General features: G+C 36.6%; 1 protein-coding gene across 1 annotated transcript in view; it reads left to right on the top strand.

Annotated features, from left to right (window-relative positions):
* LOC113109708 (leucine-rich repeat transmembrane neuronal protein 4) overlaps positions 1 to 10,379 on the top strand; it is a 94,363-nt gene extending 83,984 nt beyond the window's left edge. Inside the window, exon 3 of the mRNA XM_026273445.1 lies at positions 9,187 to 10,379. Within this exon, the coding sequence (XP_026129230.1) occupies positions 9,187 to 9,525 (339 nt within the window). The 3' untranslated portion in view covers positions 9,526 to 10,379. The remainder of the gene's footprint in view (positions 1 to 9,186) is intronic.
* The last annotated feature ends 6,010 nt before the right edge of the window (positions 10,380 to 16,389 follow it).

Here is a 16,389-nt window from a genome sequence, read left to right as displayed (position 1 = left end):
AACAAACTAAAAGGGATAGTTCACCCATAAATGACAATTCTGCTGTTATTTTCTCTCCCTCATGTTTCCCATGGAACAAAAGCAAGTAGCAATTTATAAAGACTCGTACACGCAACTCTTGTCTACCAGTAGTAGTTTATAGTGACTAGAGGTTGTCAACTTCCAAAAATGACAAAAATAAATAACAAAATAAACAAATAAATAAACAAAAATACAAGTAACCTGTTGAAAAAAGGATTGCAATTTTATTTCTCAAAATAAGTATTTTATTTATTTTAATGGCAACTTTATTTCTTTTTGTCACTGCATTTGGCTTAATTGTGACTGTTTTTTTTTTTTCAGTATGATATGTGAAATGTAATCTTTTTATTTATTTGCTTATTTGTTTGTTTGTAATTTTGACTTTATTTCTGATCTTTATACATGAAAACTGAAACTTTTTCATTATTTATTATTATAAATTACCTCAAGATTATTTGTTTTATTCTTAATATTATACTGACCACTTAATAGCACTTAAAAATTGACTGGCTATGTACATATGTGTATATATTCATTTATATAGTCATTTTATGTATTTAGTCACTATATATATATATATATATATATATATATATATATATATATATATATATATATATATATATATATATATACATACATTCAATCATTTTATTTACTTATCTATTTGTTTAAGTCCTTTATTAATTTTGTGAATTTTTACATTTGTTTAGTCATTTTATTTAATTATTTAGTAATGGAAATGTATGTTTTTATTCACTCACATTTATTTACTTATTTAGTCATATTTATTTAGTTGTTTGTTTGTTTATACTTGTGTATTGATTTAGTCATTTTATTTATTTACTTTTTCAGTCCTTTTATCTAGTCCCTCTTATTTATATATTTAGTCCTATTTTTCCAGGTATTCAAAAATAATTAAATGAATTATCTTCTGTGCAACATACAGAAGAATAAATAATGATAGAAAATCTGTACCAATTGCACCACTTTCACACTTGCACAATGTCTGAACATCCTCTCTCACGTAGTCATGCATTTTGCCATTACATGCAGGCTGTGCTTGGAAACCTGAGTAATTTAATATTGCTTATCATACTTGTCACCTTATTAACTAAAGATCTATCGGATTCTATACTGCGCACGCTTAGCTATAGCAGGATGACTCATGCATGCAGATGGTGGATGTCTTTCGCCTTGTTTAGCATTTTAGACATGGTAAATACATTGTTGCCCTGATTTTCCTCCTGCATGAATGCACTGCAAATGCACTGCAGTAATGTTTCTTGTAATAGAAAGGTTTTGGCCTGAACATTGGGAAAAATGAATCCTATAGATTCCTTACAGAGCTCGGCAGGGGCAATCTATTATCCTTTGCTGTCAGCTAGTTGGCACGCTTCTAAGGCCAGCAGCGTGCAACAAATCAAAGTGTTCGCTTGACTGTATTGCTTTAATATGCTACGTGAGCGTGCTTATTTGCATAACTAGTGGCCAGGGCACAAGAATTCCCTGTTAAGCTCTGAATAAACAGGAGTGGCGAAGAGACCGTGTCCCTCACATACTGATGAGTCCCTGCTGTCACCGTCCCCCGTAATGGACAAACAGCCCAGCACTTGACTGTAGTTGGCCGCAGTGTTGTCGTCTGGGTAATGGTGCAGGAGACAGTGAGTTGAGAAACATCACAATATGTACCACTCCAAATAAAAGCACCAGAGCCCAGGAACAGAACAGGAGATTCGTGACAGACGCTGAATAGAAGCTATTTAAACCTCATCCAAATGCATTATGGGATTGTCTTCAAGCTGTAACAGATGACTGATGATGTGTCATTACCACAGTACATTACCAATAATAAAAAGCTTGCCTAGTGTACTATGAATAAGCATTAAAAGATGGCAAAAGACTGGTGAGTTATAAGGGTCAGTGACAAATAAGAATAGCCGAGATGAAAACAAAGAATTAATTTAAAGAAAAAGAAAAGTTTGGAATTAAAAATGTAATTAAATGTGAGCGAATAAGCGTTTTAAAACACTGTACAGTTTAAAAGTTTGGGGTCATACTTTGTTGTTATTTTTTTATAATATAGCAAGGACACATTTAATTGATTAAATGTGACAGTAAAGACATTTATAATGTTACAAAAGATTTCTGTTTCGAAGAAATTCTAAAAACTTTTGCTAATCAAAGAATCTTTAAGAAATTACCACAGTTTCATAAAAATATTAAGCGCCAGAATTATTAAAGGGGGGGTGAAATGCTATTTCATGCATACTGAGTTTTTTACACTGTTAAAGAGTTGGATTCCCATGCTAAACATGGACAAAGTTTCAAAAATTAAGTTGTAAGTTTGAAGGAGTATTTTCTGTTCCAAAAAAACCTCTTCTGGTTTGTCACAAGTTTCGGAAAGTTTTTTTTTCGAGTATGGGTCTGTGTGACGTTAGATGGAGCAGAATATCCTTATATGGGTCCTAAGGCACTTCTGCCGGAAGAGCGCGCGCTCCTGTATAGCAGAGCACTGAGAGGACTGAGCACAGGCATCCTGATCAGAGCGAGAGCGCGAAATGTCACAAAAGAAGTGTGTTTTTGGTTGCCAGGGCAAGACAACCCTGCACAGATTACCAAAAAAAAAACAGCATTAAGGGACCAGTGGATGGAGTTTATTTTTACAGAGCATCAACGGAGTTGTGCAAGTGTTTGTGTTTGTTCCCAGCATTTCGAAGATGCTTGTTTTACAAACAAGGCCCAGTTTGATGACGGATTTGCGTATCGTTTATTTCTTAAGGATGATGCAATCCCAACGAAAAAGGGTCACGATCGTGTGTTGGAACCGCAGGCGGTGAGTAAAACTGCTTCAAATATCTCTGTGTTGTTAACTTAGCTATCGATGCGTAACATCATCGACATAAAGTGGAACTTAGTCATTTTCCAAAACTGCTAAGCAAATATATACAGTTTCAGTACATACCACATAGAGACGCCTTTACTGATGCTGCTCTTGTTAAATTTCAGCCTCTGGATCTGTGTCACAGCTTCCAAGCGCTCTCAACGCAAAAGCCTACTGGCGCTCGTGATTCTTTAGCTCCGCCCACACGTCACACCTCTAGGCGCTCGTGTGTTTCCGGGAAAAATCGGTACAGACTACCTTTCTCTTATAAATATAATAAAACTAAAGACTTTTTGGAGTTCTGAAGGATGCAGTACTACTCTATAGGTACTCAAGATTAACAGGATATTGAGTCAAAACGAGCATTTCACCCCCCCTTTAAGCAACTGTGTTCAACATCAATAATAAGAAATGCTTCTTGAGCACTAAATTAGCATGAATTCTAAAGGATTTCTAAAAGGGTTTTAAAATAAATGAAAAAATAGAAAACAGTTTGTTTACATTGTAATAGTATTTCAAAAATTGTGCTTTCAAAAACATTAAAACATCCTATAAACCCCAGACTTTTGGCTTTAATATGAAATTATAGCCACGCAACATTTTACATCCTGAACTAACCTTGCCTTTGTAATAAAAAAATAATAATAATTTAGGAGCATTATTGACTTACATTCAAAAGGGTCTGCAGGGGCATTTCTGCTTTACTAGTTTACTTAAGAATGTATCCTTATATTATATATATATATATATATATATATATATATATATATATATAATTATTATTATTACAAAAAGTCTGTTCATGGCGCCCGGTCTGGATGTACTGTTCCTTTAAGACAGTGAAACCCATTAAACGGACCATACGTCTGTCCCTCACAGCCGTTTTTCATTCGTGTTAAATTAAATATAGTGTCTACCCTGACTAAGGTCCACATCTGTCACTTTGCCATGCTGAAAGGTGTAGTTATGACTTGTCACACACCGTTTCTCTCGATCTCACACACACACACACACACACTCTTAAGGTTAGATTTGTGTCCCTGCACTCCTCAGAATCCACTGAAACAGTTAGTAGTTAATATATTATAATTAATCAATGCAACTTCACTGAAGATCAGTTGGGAGTGGCTGAAAGAAGGAGAGAGAAAAGTGTGTGTGTGTGTGTGTGTGTGTGCTAGCCCACTGAGTGTCTACAATAAGTAAACGAGTTGATATGAGCAGGAGAGAGTGAAGGAGTGATATTATGGTAGCACTGAGTGCTCATTGGAAAGGTTTGACTCACTGTGAGTGTAATGTCTGCTCAGTGTACAGGATTCACCCTGTTTATCATTTATATGTCTCTTCATTTGCATAGTGCACTTCATTCACGGTAGGATAAACATCCTGGTCTAAATATTTGTGTTCTCAGCTGACTGCTCTTTTCCTCTGACACACACTGTTGCTCAGCACAATTTGACCTTGCCACTTCATCAGAGTAGATGCTTCCAGCCAACAGCAACTCAAAATCAGCAATCTACTTTCTTAATGAATCTTAATTCATTTGTGGGTGTGCTATTCTGCATAAAACAAAAGTGTTTGTCTTTTCTAGTCACTTTAACTTAGACAACAGCCATTTTTTATTCACTATATGTCCAGCTGTTGAGAAGATGTGCTCAGACCACACTGATGTCCCAGGGACACTCAGGTATAGCTGTGCAAGGTGGGGGTATTACTGCCAATTTTCCACCACAAAAGCCGGTCGCTCTCAGCTTGCAATGGTTCTTTTCATAACTCAGAATCTCCTGTAACTAGATGCGCGGATGAGGCGAATTCACCTCTACCGCGCCGCGAGACCTCCAGAAGCGCATCTTTACATTGACTTAACATTGAAATAATTCACACCAGACGCTCTATTCGCGTTTGGTCTGTATGCAGCATAAGAGGTCGCTTTCACATCACTTGGTCTTATAGGCGCGTAAAATTGCTGGTAATTTCTGTCTGCCTTTCACAGCACATACTGCTCTTTCGGAATTCTCTATTTTCTTATTCTGCTTGTTTGTAAGTTTTGTTAATCTATATTTTTTATTGTTTAATTCTATTAAAATGAATAGTGTACATATTTGGTTAAAATTGATTCCCTTTTTTCATTTTCGAAACTTTTTTTGGTTGGTCCGATTGATTTCGATTTTGCAATCGATTTTCGACAGCCTTAATATATATATATATATATATATATATATATATATATATATATATATATATATATATATATAAACAATTTGTATGAATTTTTAAACAAATGTACTGTATATGAATTTTCTTCATTGTGTTAATTTATTGTAAAACTGCAGAAAATGTCATGTTTTTTTTTAAACTAGATTTTTACTGTGTTTAACTTTTTGCATTAAATGTTATAAATCTACTTGGCAACAATATATGTATGCTTAAATTAACATTTGAAAGTCATTTAACAACAATTACAATGGTATCTAATTAAATATTTACAATATTGTGGTTCCGAATATCTATGACAGATTGTAGAAAAGGGGAAAATAATAGTGAAGGTTCTTTCATTTTGACAACAATGATTCTTCCTCTTTCTTGTTTATTTTCTATTTTTCCAAGCCACCTGGGGCAATGGTTTCGGATTTTGTCAAGTGCTCATCTCTTTCTACCCGGGCACCTTTTGATGGTTATGAGGGTCCTCGTAGACTGAAGGTGGGACCCACCTGTGTCCTAAACACACCAATAACTCATCAAATTCAACAGGATCTTGTGCCATCACTTAATAGCTCAGCTCCTAGCCTCTTCCTGTGTTTTTGTAAGATTGCTGCTTCTTTGTGATTGATATTGTCAACCGGACCGACATACTGTGTCAGATAAGCCAACTAATTAGCAGAAACTTGACGATGTATGATTATCATCATCTGCCGATAACCAATCACAAAACTTTTAGCTTAATAACAAAATGATCTGTTTTCAGCTTTTCTCAATTAAATAAACATTGCATCACGTAATTGCATCAAGAAATCATATTTGTTATAAGCCACAGAACAAATGAAGTCAACAGTGCTTAAAGTTTTATGTAAAAGCAGAATCATGTATTCAAGTAATCAAATGCGAAATAAACCACTTAAATAATTGGCACAGTCTTCGCTGCATGACTATTAGATACGATGCATTAATATTGGATGCTGTTTGAGTTTAAATGAGAAGCAGGCCTGTAATCAAAATGTGCAAAGTAATTATTTTGCTTTGTTTAGGCCTAATGTTGTGCTCATATTTGATTGCAGAGACTTAAAGCTATCCAGCCAACATAGAAAGCATTTATTGTTTGTAGTGTCAATATTGTTTTTGATTTATATAAGATAACAGACAGCAACATATGTATTAAATTGCACTAAGACCTAAAGCACAGATCAACTTTTTTTATACATATCTGATTTTATTATTTGCATGCTTTGCAGCATTGCTGTATCTTGTTGAGCAAGTGCTTTTCACATACATATAAACACAAACAGGCATGACAGTGCTTTTCGCATTTTAGTATCGGCTTTAGTACTTCTGGCATCCCTTGTAGTGACCCTACAGTATATGACTATCCATTTCCTCCTAACAAATCCCATGAGACTCTAAGTAAAGCAGTTTTTTAAGTAGCTGTGCATTCTGCTTGTGCCCATGCAAAGAAGCCTTTCACTCTGCTCAGGGGAATATGGGGAAGTGGATTAATTGTGGCATACAAAGAGCTTTAAACCCGAGCCGCTGACACAACGCATCTCATTATCACTTTAGAGTCGGCCCTGCATTTGACGTTGTTTATTTATTTTTCCTCCTGTCAGGAGTCTCTTTGTAAAACCTCTTCGTCTGTCACACCGGCAGAGCTCTCTTGTCACTAATGTTCACTTAGTCCTCGGTGACGGTAATCGCGCTCAGGTTGCTCTTCACTATCTCTAAGCATTCACTAATTTGCTCCTTTAAAAGCAATGGTCTCTGATTTTTCAGTGGAAGTAAATGGCGACTCGTTTCAGCTGACTTGTCAATGTGTTATCATGCGTGTGGTTATATATAACTCTGAAAAAAAAATACATATAATATATCCGTGATTTTGTCTAGTTTTCTGGAAATAATATACAGTATAAAACGTATACAGTAAAATGCATGACCAATATTTTGTGCATTTTTTCTGGGAAAATAAAAATATATATTGTTGCACTATATATGAGGCAGCCACATGTGGCATGTTTCTCCACAGTGACTGTCCCGGAGTCACGCAATGAAAAGGAAAGGCATATTTGCTTGTGTCACTCATCATAGGAATAGCTGCAGCAGTCTGTGCGGGGGTTCACGTGTGTGTGTGTGTGTGTTCTGCCTCTTGTGTATACACAGAGTGAGTCACCAGCGAGCACAGCACACACACTGGGAAGCAAGACAGATGCTGGGTGTGCACTCGGTGTAAAAAGCTATTACCCCTACCAGCGCGGTGCCTCTTTGAAAACGCGGCGCCACGAGGCAGCTTCTAAATGCAGACGGAAGCAGAGCTTAAAGAGGAAGTTGCGAGTGGGCTGAGAACGATGCGGGAATGAGGGATGTTGGAATGAACTCTGTGTGTGTGCATGTCTCTTGGTGGTAGAATCGTTATCGGAGATATTTTATGACTATTTAATGACTCTTGTGGTAAGGGGGTGTTTTAATTACTCTAATTAAAGGGATAGTTCACCCAAAAATGAAAAATGTCATTATTTACTTGGCTTCATGGCGGTCCAAACCTGAATGACTTTATTCGTCCTTGGAACACAGTACTGTAGGTGAATTTCTGATGAATATCCTGATTGCTTTTTTTCCATAAAGGAAACAGAATTAGGACATGGGCTGTCAAGCTCCAAAAGGACATCATAAATGTGACTCACGTGCAGTATTCAGAGTGGTACAATAGCTTTGTGTGATGAAATAAAGATCAAAATATAAGACATTATTCACTGAAAATTCACTGTTATTCACTGAATAATTGAATTCATGAACAAATAATCTTTTTTTTCAAATCTGATCTTTTCAGCGAAACTTCCAGTCCATATCTCCAGTCTGAATGATTCAAATTCTTCTTGGGAGACATAGCAATGTGCAATTTGTGAACAAATCATTCTTTTGAACTGGATCTTTTCAATGAAATGTTTATTCAGTTCCAGTCTAAATAATTCATCCACGTGAAACTCTTCCTGAGAAAAGTGGCAATGCCCAATTTTTGAGCAAATCATTGTTTTGTTTGTTTTTGCTTCTTTCTTTCTTTCTTTCTTTTTCTTTCCCTTTTTTGGAATATATTGTCAAAAGACTTGAAATATACACTGAAAGTGGCATTGAAACAATTTTCACTCATAAATTGCTAGTAAATTTAACAAACGATGGCATGAAGATGGCAAGTTACATTGAATTAATCTTGAAATTTTGATGTAGAAAAACTATTGAATTGTGGTTATTGAACAGTGACGAGCATAACTCAAATGCAATACTTTTTGATATTTTATGGCAGCGGCTCTTAATTCCAGTCCTCGCGTACCCCCGCCCTGGACGTTTTGTTTGTTTCTCTCATCGCTTCAGACGTTTGTTATATTTGACTGTAAAGTTCCCTGCAAAGTGGACATCACTGGATATTCCACTATGATTCCAGTTAAAGGGTGTTAAAGTGTGCGAGATGTAAATTTGAATTGTATTTATTAACAGAGGTATATTTTGTCCCACTTCACACTTCTCTAGTAAGTTTTGTCTGTGTGTGAAGACGCTGCAGGCAGTGGTGCAGCGCAAATCTGTGAATGAATATTCTGAAGTGAAGTAAACTTCAATGGATTTCCCGTGCATTGGGAGTAGGGGAAATGGACACTGTGTAGGGACCTTATCAATCGAAACACAGTCCATGCATGGCGCTCACTTCTAACGAGCTGATGATCTGAATCAAGTGTGTTAACAAAGAGAGACTAGGGTAAGCGAGGACTGGAATTGAGAAGCGCTGTTTTATGGATGCTGTTTTGTATCATTTTGTGAAGCTTGAATCCTTCAATCTCTATTTATGTTAGTCAAATGGAAAAGAGCAACTAGCACAATCTTAGCAATTTCTCTTTTTGTGTCCTACGGAAGAAAGAAATTCATACAGGTCTAAACTGACGTGAGGGTGAGCGAAAAATGACAAAGTGTTCAATTTTGAGTCATTTTAATGACAATTTAATGACTGTTAATGACTTAATTATTCTAATTAGGGATCTTCAGCTCACTCTTTCTCTCTTCTCTCTCTCTCTCTCCTTTACCCCCTACAGGTCCCTCACCAGATGAGCACTCTAGCCTTCTACAGGTACGAGCAGCCCATAGTGGACTACTGCCAGGCTCATCAGCCCCTGCGGCTCAACATGAGCTACGAGGGGCCGCCGCAAAGCCTGGAGGGGCTGGAGGAGCTTCCCCCCCGCGAGAGGAGCACCATCCAGACTGTGGCCCTGCCGGCAGTGCCCACCATCAACACGGGCACCACAGGACCCTGCTCCCCACCCAGCCAGAGAGCACCCATGGAGGGGCCCAGCATCCCATACCCCACCACAGAACGCTCCATTAACTATCCAACAACAGAACGTTCCACCAGCACCCTCACTTTTAGACGCTAATAGTTCCACTCGCAAATCAAGGCATGATGGGTACTTTCAAAAGAGGATGTGCCTGGGCGGTGATCCACATCCACATTTTCGCAGCGGCACGTCTGAAAACTGCGCGTACTGCTGTGCACTAACTGTTTCTCGCAAATATAGAGAAGTGAAAAACATTCCCACGACATCGCTGGAGGACACGAGGATCTGGCAAATGGTACACTTTCATTGTGGAGTGCAGTGTATCCTGGAAAATGGGATTCCATTCGTCTTTTTCCATCTTTTCTTTGTTCCGACTCAAAGGCCCGTACACGTTTTGTTGTCCCCGTTCTGCTCAGTGGCAAATTGAAATCCAATGCAACATGCATAAGACCTTAAACGTGGCTTTGGTTTCATTCAGCCGCTCGCTCTGTACCAACTCTACAGGACGCCTTCTCTGAAGAGTAGATAATGGTGATTCTCTCATGCTGAGTGAAGAATGAATAGGAATGTGCAATAAATAAGTCTTTTTCTTTCTTTTTTTTGACAAGGAGAGAGTGTGAGAACGAGAAAATGAAACGAAACAAATTAATGTTCACCAGAGCTCAAAGGCCTCTCGCTGTTATTTTCATTTAGTTGCCAGGGAGTGCTCATAAATGCTGTCATTATTTGATTAAAAAGACAGATCTGTCCAGACATGAGCATCTCAGATGGAAGATCTCTTGAGTATAAAAAAAGCATTCATTAAAAGTGAAATGAAGTCTTACAAAGCAAGGTCTTTCAGAGTGCACATGTACCAAAGATCAAGCTACTTTAGATGTACATATAGCTTGTCTTTCTTTTCAAAATGTAATCTGACTAATCAGTGTGTGTCTATTGCATACTGTAATGTGCGGGCGCCGGAGTTTCTAATTTTCAATTCTGTAGGATTCAATACTGTGTGAAAAACATCAAGCTCAGTGTTTGAACGCTACATGTTGACTAGATAGCGTATGTGTGTGTTTGCTTGTGAGTGTGTATGTGTTTTTTTTTAAGTTTAAAAGCTGAAGTGTGTAATTTCTGCGCCCAGTGGTGTGAAAAATAATGACTAAATGAAAATAATGGTTTCCCTAATCTGCCATTGGTCAGGCAAACAGAAAGCCACACCCTCAAACCTATGCCATTGGTTGAGCAAGTGTTGCTATGTTGGCTTGTCGGAGTTTAAACAAACAAACAATGTTTTGATAGTGCCACAGTATTTATATGTGTCTGCGAAGCCATCCTCTTGTTCATACAGTACTTGTTACTGAATACTAGTTGTCTCTGCTTTTTGCTAAAAAGCCAAAAAATTACACACTTCAGCTTCAAGCGGGAAGAATCTTAGGGGGGCAAAGCAAACGTCCCTCACTCGCTTAGCATGTTGGAGTTACCATACAGTGGTGGAAATATCTTCTTCGCAAGTATGCAACACATCGCAAGTGCAAACACTGTTGTAACACACCTCCAGTGGGAGCGGTATTACACTGTGTGTGTTTATATTGAGGTGACTAGCTATATGTTATTGAGGAGTGTGCTAACTTGCTTAGCCATATTTTTTCTTCAAACAGTTGCTATACGCTATGCCAGTAATTGACCCGAATGGAAAACCTGAGAATGCTGAAAATTCAACGCATACTTGAGTTTCTGGCAGATGACAATGTGTGAAATGGAGCTTGGCTAGAAGTGTTTGCATGCTTGTGTGGGACATTTTTCTGACCAAAACGATCTTTCTAACCCATTTTCAAATGGCTTTCCAATGATCTAACAATAACAAAGCATGAATCTCTATTAAGAGCCTCCAGTTGTATCAAAGAGCTGAATAAACCAATATTTTCTGACTCCAGATGTCACAAAGTAGCTACATGGATGGAATTGCTATAACTGGCTTTAACATTAAGACATATGGGAGACCGGAGACAATTGTAATAGCAATGATCCTATATAACTCAGACTTCTACAAATCTACATGTCATGTGTTGATGTACGAAATATATGTATATGTTCCAAATGTAATAGTATCATTACATTGAATTTAATACAAGTAGTCAGAGGGTTATGGGTTCGATTGCGACAATCGACGAGGTGCAATCATAACAATTACAAACAAATAAAATATTAGCCCATTGTATCTCAAATAAGAGTGCAAATCAAAATAATAGTGATATTGATTTAATATGTAGTGATGTAATATGTTTATTACTGAATCGTTTTCACAAAGTCTAAGTGGAAAATGCTTTATATCATTTTTATTATCATTTTAAGACAACAGAAGAGAAAAATCAATGTTATTTCTCACAAAGTCAAACGATCATGCTTTTCCTCAAGCATCTCTACTGAGCATATGCTGAATAAGTGTTACAATAGCCTCCGGTCTCCCATAGTCATTCGAGGGCCTGTTCATTTTTATTTTGAGTTGAGATTAAGGCAGACCAGATGCTCCTGTGTGTTTTTTTTGTTTGAACATTGGACTATTACTAGTCTAATAGACTTCTGCGGTCATCCATTAGTCACATTTCACTGATTCTGTATTACTCATTTTGCTGTTTCACTCGCCGAAGTTCAAACAGAGCATTTTGTTCAAGAAACTGTTGCCATTGTCCAATTGCGTTAATGTTTTGTTTGTTTTTTTTCTTTCTTTCAACCTTCAAGGACTTTGAGAATATAGAATTATTGCCTGTAAACACGGATTGTTTTGTTTGTTTGTTCTTTTTTTTCACCCTGTGTGCCTGTGCGTTCGGACTTCACACAATGAATGTGGACATGGTACCTCACCAACAGTCAGTGTGGATATTGCAAATTTCAACCTGTTCAGGGCCTCCGGAACAATGACGGAATGTCACCCGTCTCCTCAGGAGCCACTATAACTGCTTTGGCCCCTCCAGGACTCTACGCTGGCATGTTTATAATGGACAATGATGGATAAAACGCTGTGACATCACAGGAAATGTGCTGGCGAGGTAAGAAACGGATTTCACACTGTCATGTCTCAATCCCTTCGAGAGAAGTGATGCTGTCAAGACGATCATTTTGAAACGTGTCCTGGCGGTCTCCGGCACCAGTTATCTTCGTATGTTTATCTTGTAAATAGAGAGTATAAAGAAACATATTGTTTTGCTTCTTTCGACGCAAGTTTTGTGAAAAAGGCCGAAGCCTCAGCTGTTTAAACGCGCACCCTGATCAAAGAATACGCTTCTAGAGAGACTGGATATGACCCCTCATTTGGAAGATTGATATTTTTCTATCTGCCGTCTCATTGGGTTCCTCATCTCATTAGCATCATAGATTTTCATTTTCTTTGTATCGCTTTACTGCTGACATCTGTTTGGGAATAGAAAGATTGATATCAATGCTCATTTTGATACTTTGATTCTGCTATGTGCCCTAACCGTTGTGATCCTCTCTCTCTTTCTCCTCAGTTTGTATTTTCGAGACACCCAGGCAAAATAATATCTACTTGTTCAATGAGAGTGGCTTGTACTTTGCTCCGAGGCTTCATGCATGATGTATCAAGTATAAGCTTGATGTTGTTAAGTAAATGCTAATAGGGTTACCTGCCCACCGCATTTCAATTCTGAGTAAGTCGCAAGAACCTTACAACCTCATAAAACGCTCCTTACAGCAAGGCATTAGCTCGACGGCAGTGTTGCAGAAAATCCATACTACTTTCTGTGTCCTTAATTTGAAAAGGCAAAGTCAGATTGTTGTTCAGGGGGAACTAGAATATTTCGTTCTAATTATTCTAATTGAAATTAGATAAATAATTTTATTTAATGTTCTCCATGCATTATAGACCTCCTGTTTGGGACTCTCTGCTTGGTCAGTCTGGATAATATACGTAGCACATACTAATTTATTCAGAACCGCAAAATTTCAACAAGAAATGCGTATGAAAGCATCTGATCCTATCACTATTTGGATGAGTTACCTTGACTAGATAATCTAAGCTCTTAAACCGTCATTCAAAGCAACGATTCTCCTCCTCCACAGAGTCACCAAATCATGGCGCCTTATGTAACTGTCTCTTCACATTATTCTGACAATTTGCTGCTTTACGGTCATTTACGTAAGGCTGAGGACGCCCCTGCATCTTCTCTTCACTTGTCATTCACATTTTGCCGTTTACGTTTTTAACCCTCCTGTTGTCTTGTTTATTTTTGGTAAAAACAATACATTAAAAATATGAACATATTTGGTATTAAAATCTGGCTTTGTGACAATGTCTTAACACAATTCTAAATAATAATAATTTATTGTATGAAAATAACTATTTAAAAAAAAATCTGATTTTTGCACAATTAATAATTTATATTTTCATTTCTCTATTAATCATTAAATTAATGAAGCAACAAAATCAGTCTGGAGTAATGGCTGCAGGAAAAATGCATTGTTGCCATCACAGGAATAAACTATACATTAAAATAATTTAAAACAGTTATTTAAATATTCCACAATGTTTCTAGTTTGAAACATTTTTTTTTTTTTTTATCAAATAAATGCAGCCTAAGTGACTCCTTCAAAATCATTACAAAATTGGACAGACCGCACATTTTTTTTATGGTTTTGTATACTTTTAATTTATAAATAATATTTGACCCCAAAATACTTGACATTTAAAAAAATAATACTACTAATAATAATAAAAATAAATGTAGTGTCTTGCACTTTCTGCGAAGCAGTGATTTTTAATGTAAGTCATTTATTTGTGAAATACAAAATAAACCTTAAAGTGTACCTTTTTACACAAATATTTTTTTATTTAAATCTGTAATCATAATACACTTTACAAGCAGAAAAAAAATTCTACTTAATGTTAATAATCCTTAATCAAGAATCCATGAATTATTAATGGATTCCAATGCAATCACATTTCAATTTGGCACAAGGATCATAGGTGGGCACAGTTTCATGCGACAAGAGGGGGTTTAAATCAAACCTGTGTTAATGTTTACAAAACAAAACACTTCCAGGATTTTTTTTTCCCTGAAAGCATCCAAGCAGGTGTTATTAAGCAGCAGAAAACAGAAAGCAGAAAAGGATGTTGTCTAACAGCAGTAGGTGTTATCTGCTAATATTCAGAGAGAACTTTCCATAAAAAAGGATGTGTCAATACAGTCCACTCACATAAAAGTGAAATTAGAGCCTCAAAAGAAAATGAAAAAAATCACAGCTTCACTGAGTATCCCTCCCGCTTGTTTGTTTTGGTCGTTCTTTTTTCCCCTTGTGATTTGGGCTCCAGTGTCTTCTGGGAACACATTTTTCCTCAAGGGGAGGATTTAAAGGAACAGAAAATACTTTTATGTTTCTGTGTTGACTCTTAAATTAGTGTCTAATGCAAATATCCAGAAGGACAGGAAAGTCAGAGGGAAGGAATTTCAGCTCACTGGCCATTTTCTTCTCTGCTGCGCAGCCATATAAATATTGGGTCAGAAGTCTTGGTGAAAGGAGCTATATACGACAAACACACAAATGCGTACATCTGCTCATCTGTGCAGAAATTGGAGAAGAAAAAACCCTTTGCTTATCTCCAGGCTTGCACATGGCTGAGACATTGCGCTGTTGTCAGTGAGCGGGGGTTGGCCCATGGGGCTAACATCTGCTGCTATTGTGGACTTGGCTCTGTCACCATACTTATTCTCTGTCTACTAAATCTGCCACATTTAACCAGAACTCTAGCCCACAAACTATCTACACATCAAGTGTCGTAGTTTAGCAAGTGAAAGTTGGACAGAACGGCCGGGTGTGAAAATGGAGCCAAACGATCTGTTCCAAAATCTAGCGTGTTCCCTCGCCACCTACGTCGACAGCATTCTAGCCAGCATGAATCTACAGAAGTGGCCAATTTGGAGCGTTCTACATAGAAACATCCACATTTTACATGAGCGTTAGCATGTTGCTAAGCTAACAACACAGTATGTTAGTAAACATAAAAACATGGCACACTAATTCAGAGTAAAATATTCTGTAACTTGTCTAAACTTGACATGATATGGGCTACTCGTAAAAAAAGAAAAACATCTACAAATCTGAATCTTTATTCAACAAGTTCATTGTAGTGAATCATCTGAGTGAACAGATTGATTCCAGTGAATCAGAATTCCCAACTCAAATAAAATTCATATTCAAATAACCAAATAAGGTATAAAACATACTTGAAAAAAAAGAAAGAGTTTGGATGAATCCACAAATCTTTTTGTAGCACTTTCTGAATCATCTGAATAAATAGATTCACGTAAATGAATCTGATTTCCCAACTCAAATTTTGTTCATTCATACTGCCAAGTAGAAAACATAAAAAAATAAAAAAAGAAAGAAAGAAAGAAAGAAAGAGAAAAAAAATGAACCAGTTCATTTAAATGAGCCATTTGAACATATTTACTCAAATGAATCAGATTTCACAAGTGCAAATCCATATAAACAAGTGATCTCTATAACACATAGTGATCTCTGTTATAAAAAAGGATCGGGGGATGAGTTAAAAAAAGGTATTTTTTTTAAACAGTTTATTCAAATTAACCATCTGATTGAACAGATTCACTTAAATGAATCTGATTCGTCAACCCACAAGCAAATTTATATAATCAAGTAAAAAGCATTACTAAACAGATTTAAATGAATCTATGAAATTCAATTTTTTTGAATTTTTTTGTGAACAATCTGAATAAACTGATTCACTCAAATGAATCAGATTTTCATGGGCACACACGCCAATTTACGAACCAAGTAGACTATTATACATAGAATATTATGTATAGAAACTTAAACTGTATTCATAATCATCAGTTTTACAGTTTTAAGTATTCAACAAGTATTTATATTATTATTATTATTATTATTTTAGGTAAGCTGATCACAATGCATTGTGGGATTGTCTTCTATGCAAAGAAGACC

The sequence above is a fragment of the Carassius auratus genome, chromosome 10 (genome assembly GCF_003368295.1).
Source record: "Carassius auratus strain Wakin chromosome 10, ASM336829v1, whole genome shotgun sequence".
In the NCBI taxonomy this organism is placed as follows: domain Eukaryota; kingdom Metazoa; phylum Chordata; class Actinopteri; order Cypriniformes; family Cyprinidae; genus Carassius; species Carassius auratus.
Note: the sequence above shows the minus strand (reverse complement) of the source record. Positions and strands in the feature narration are given on the sequence as shown.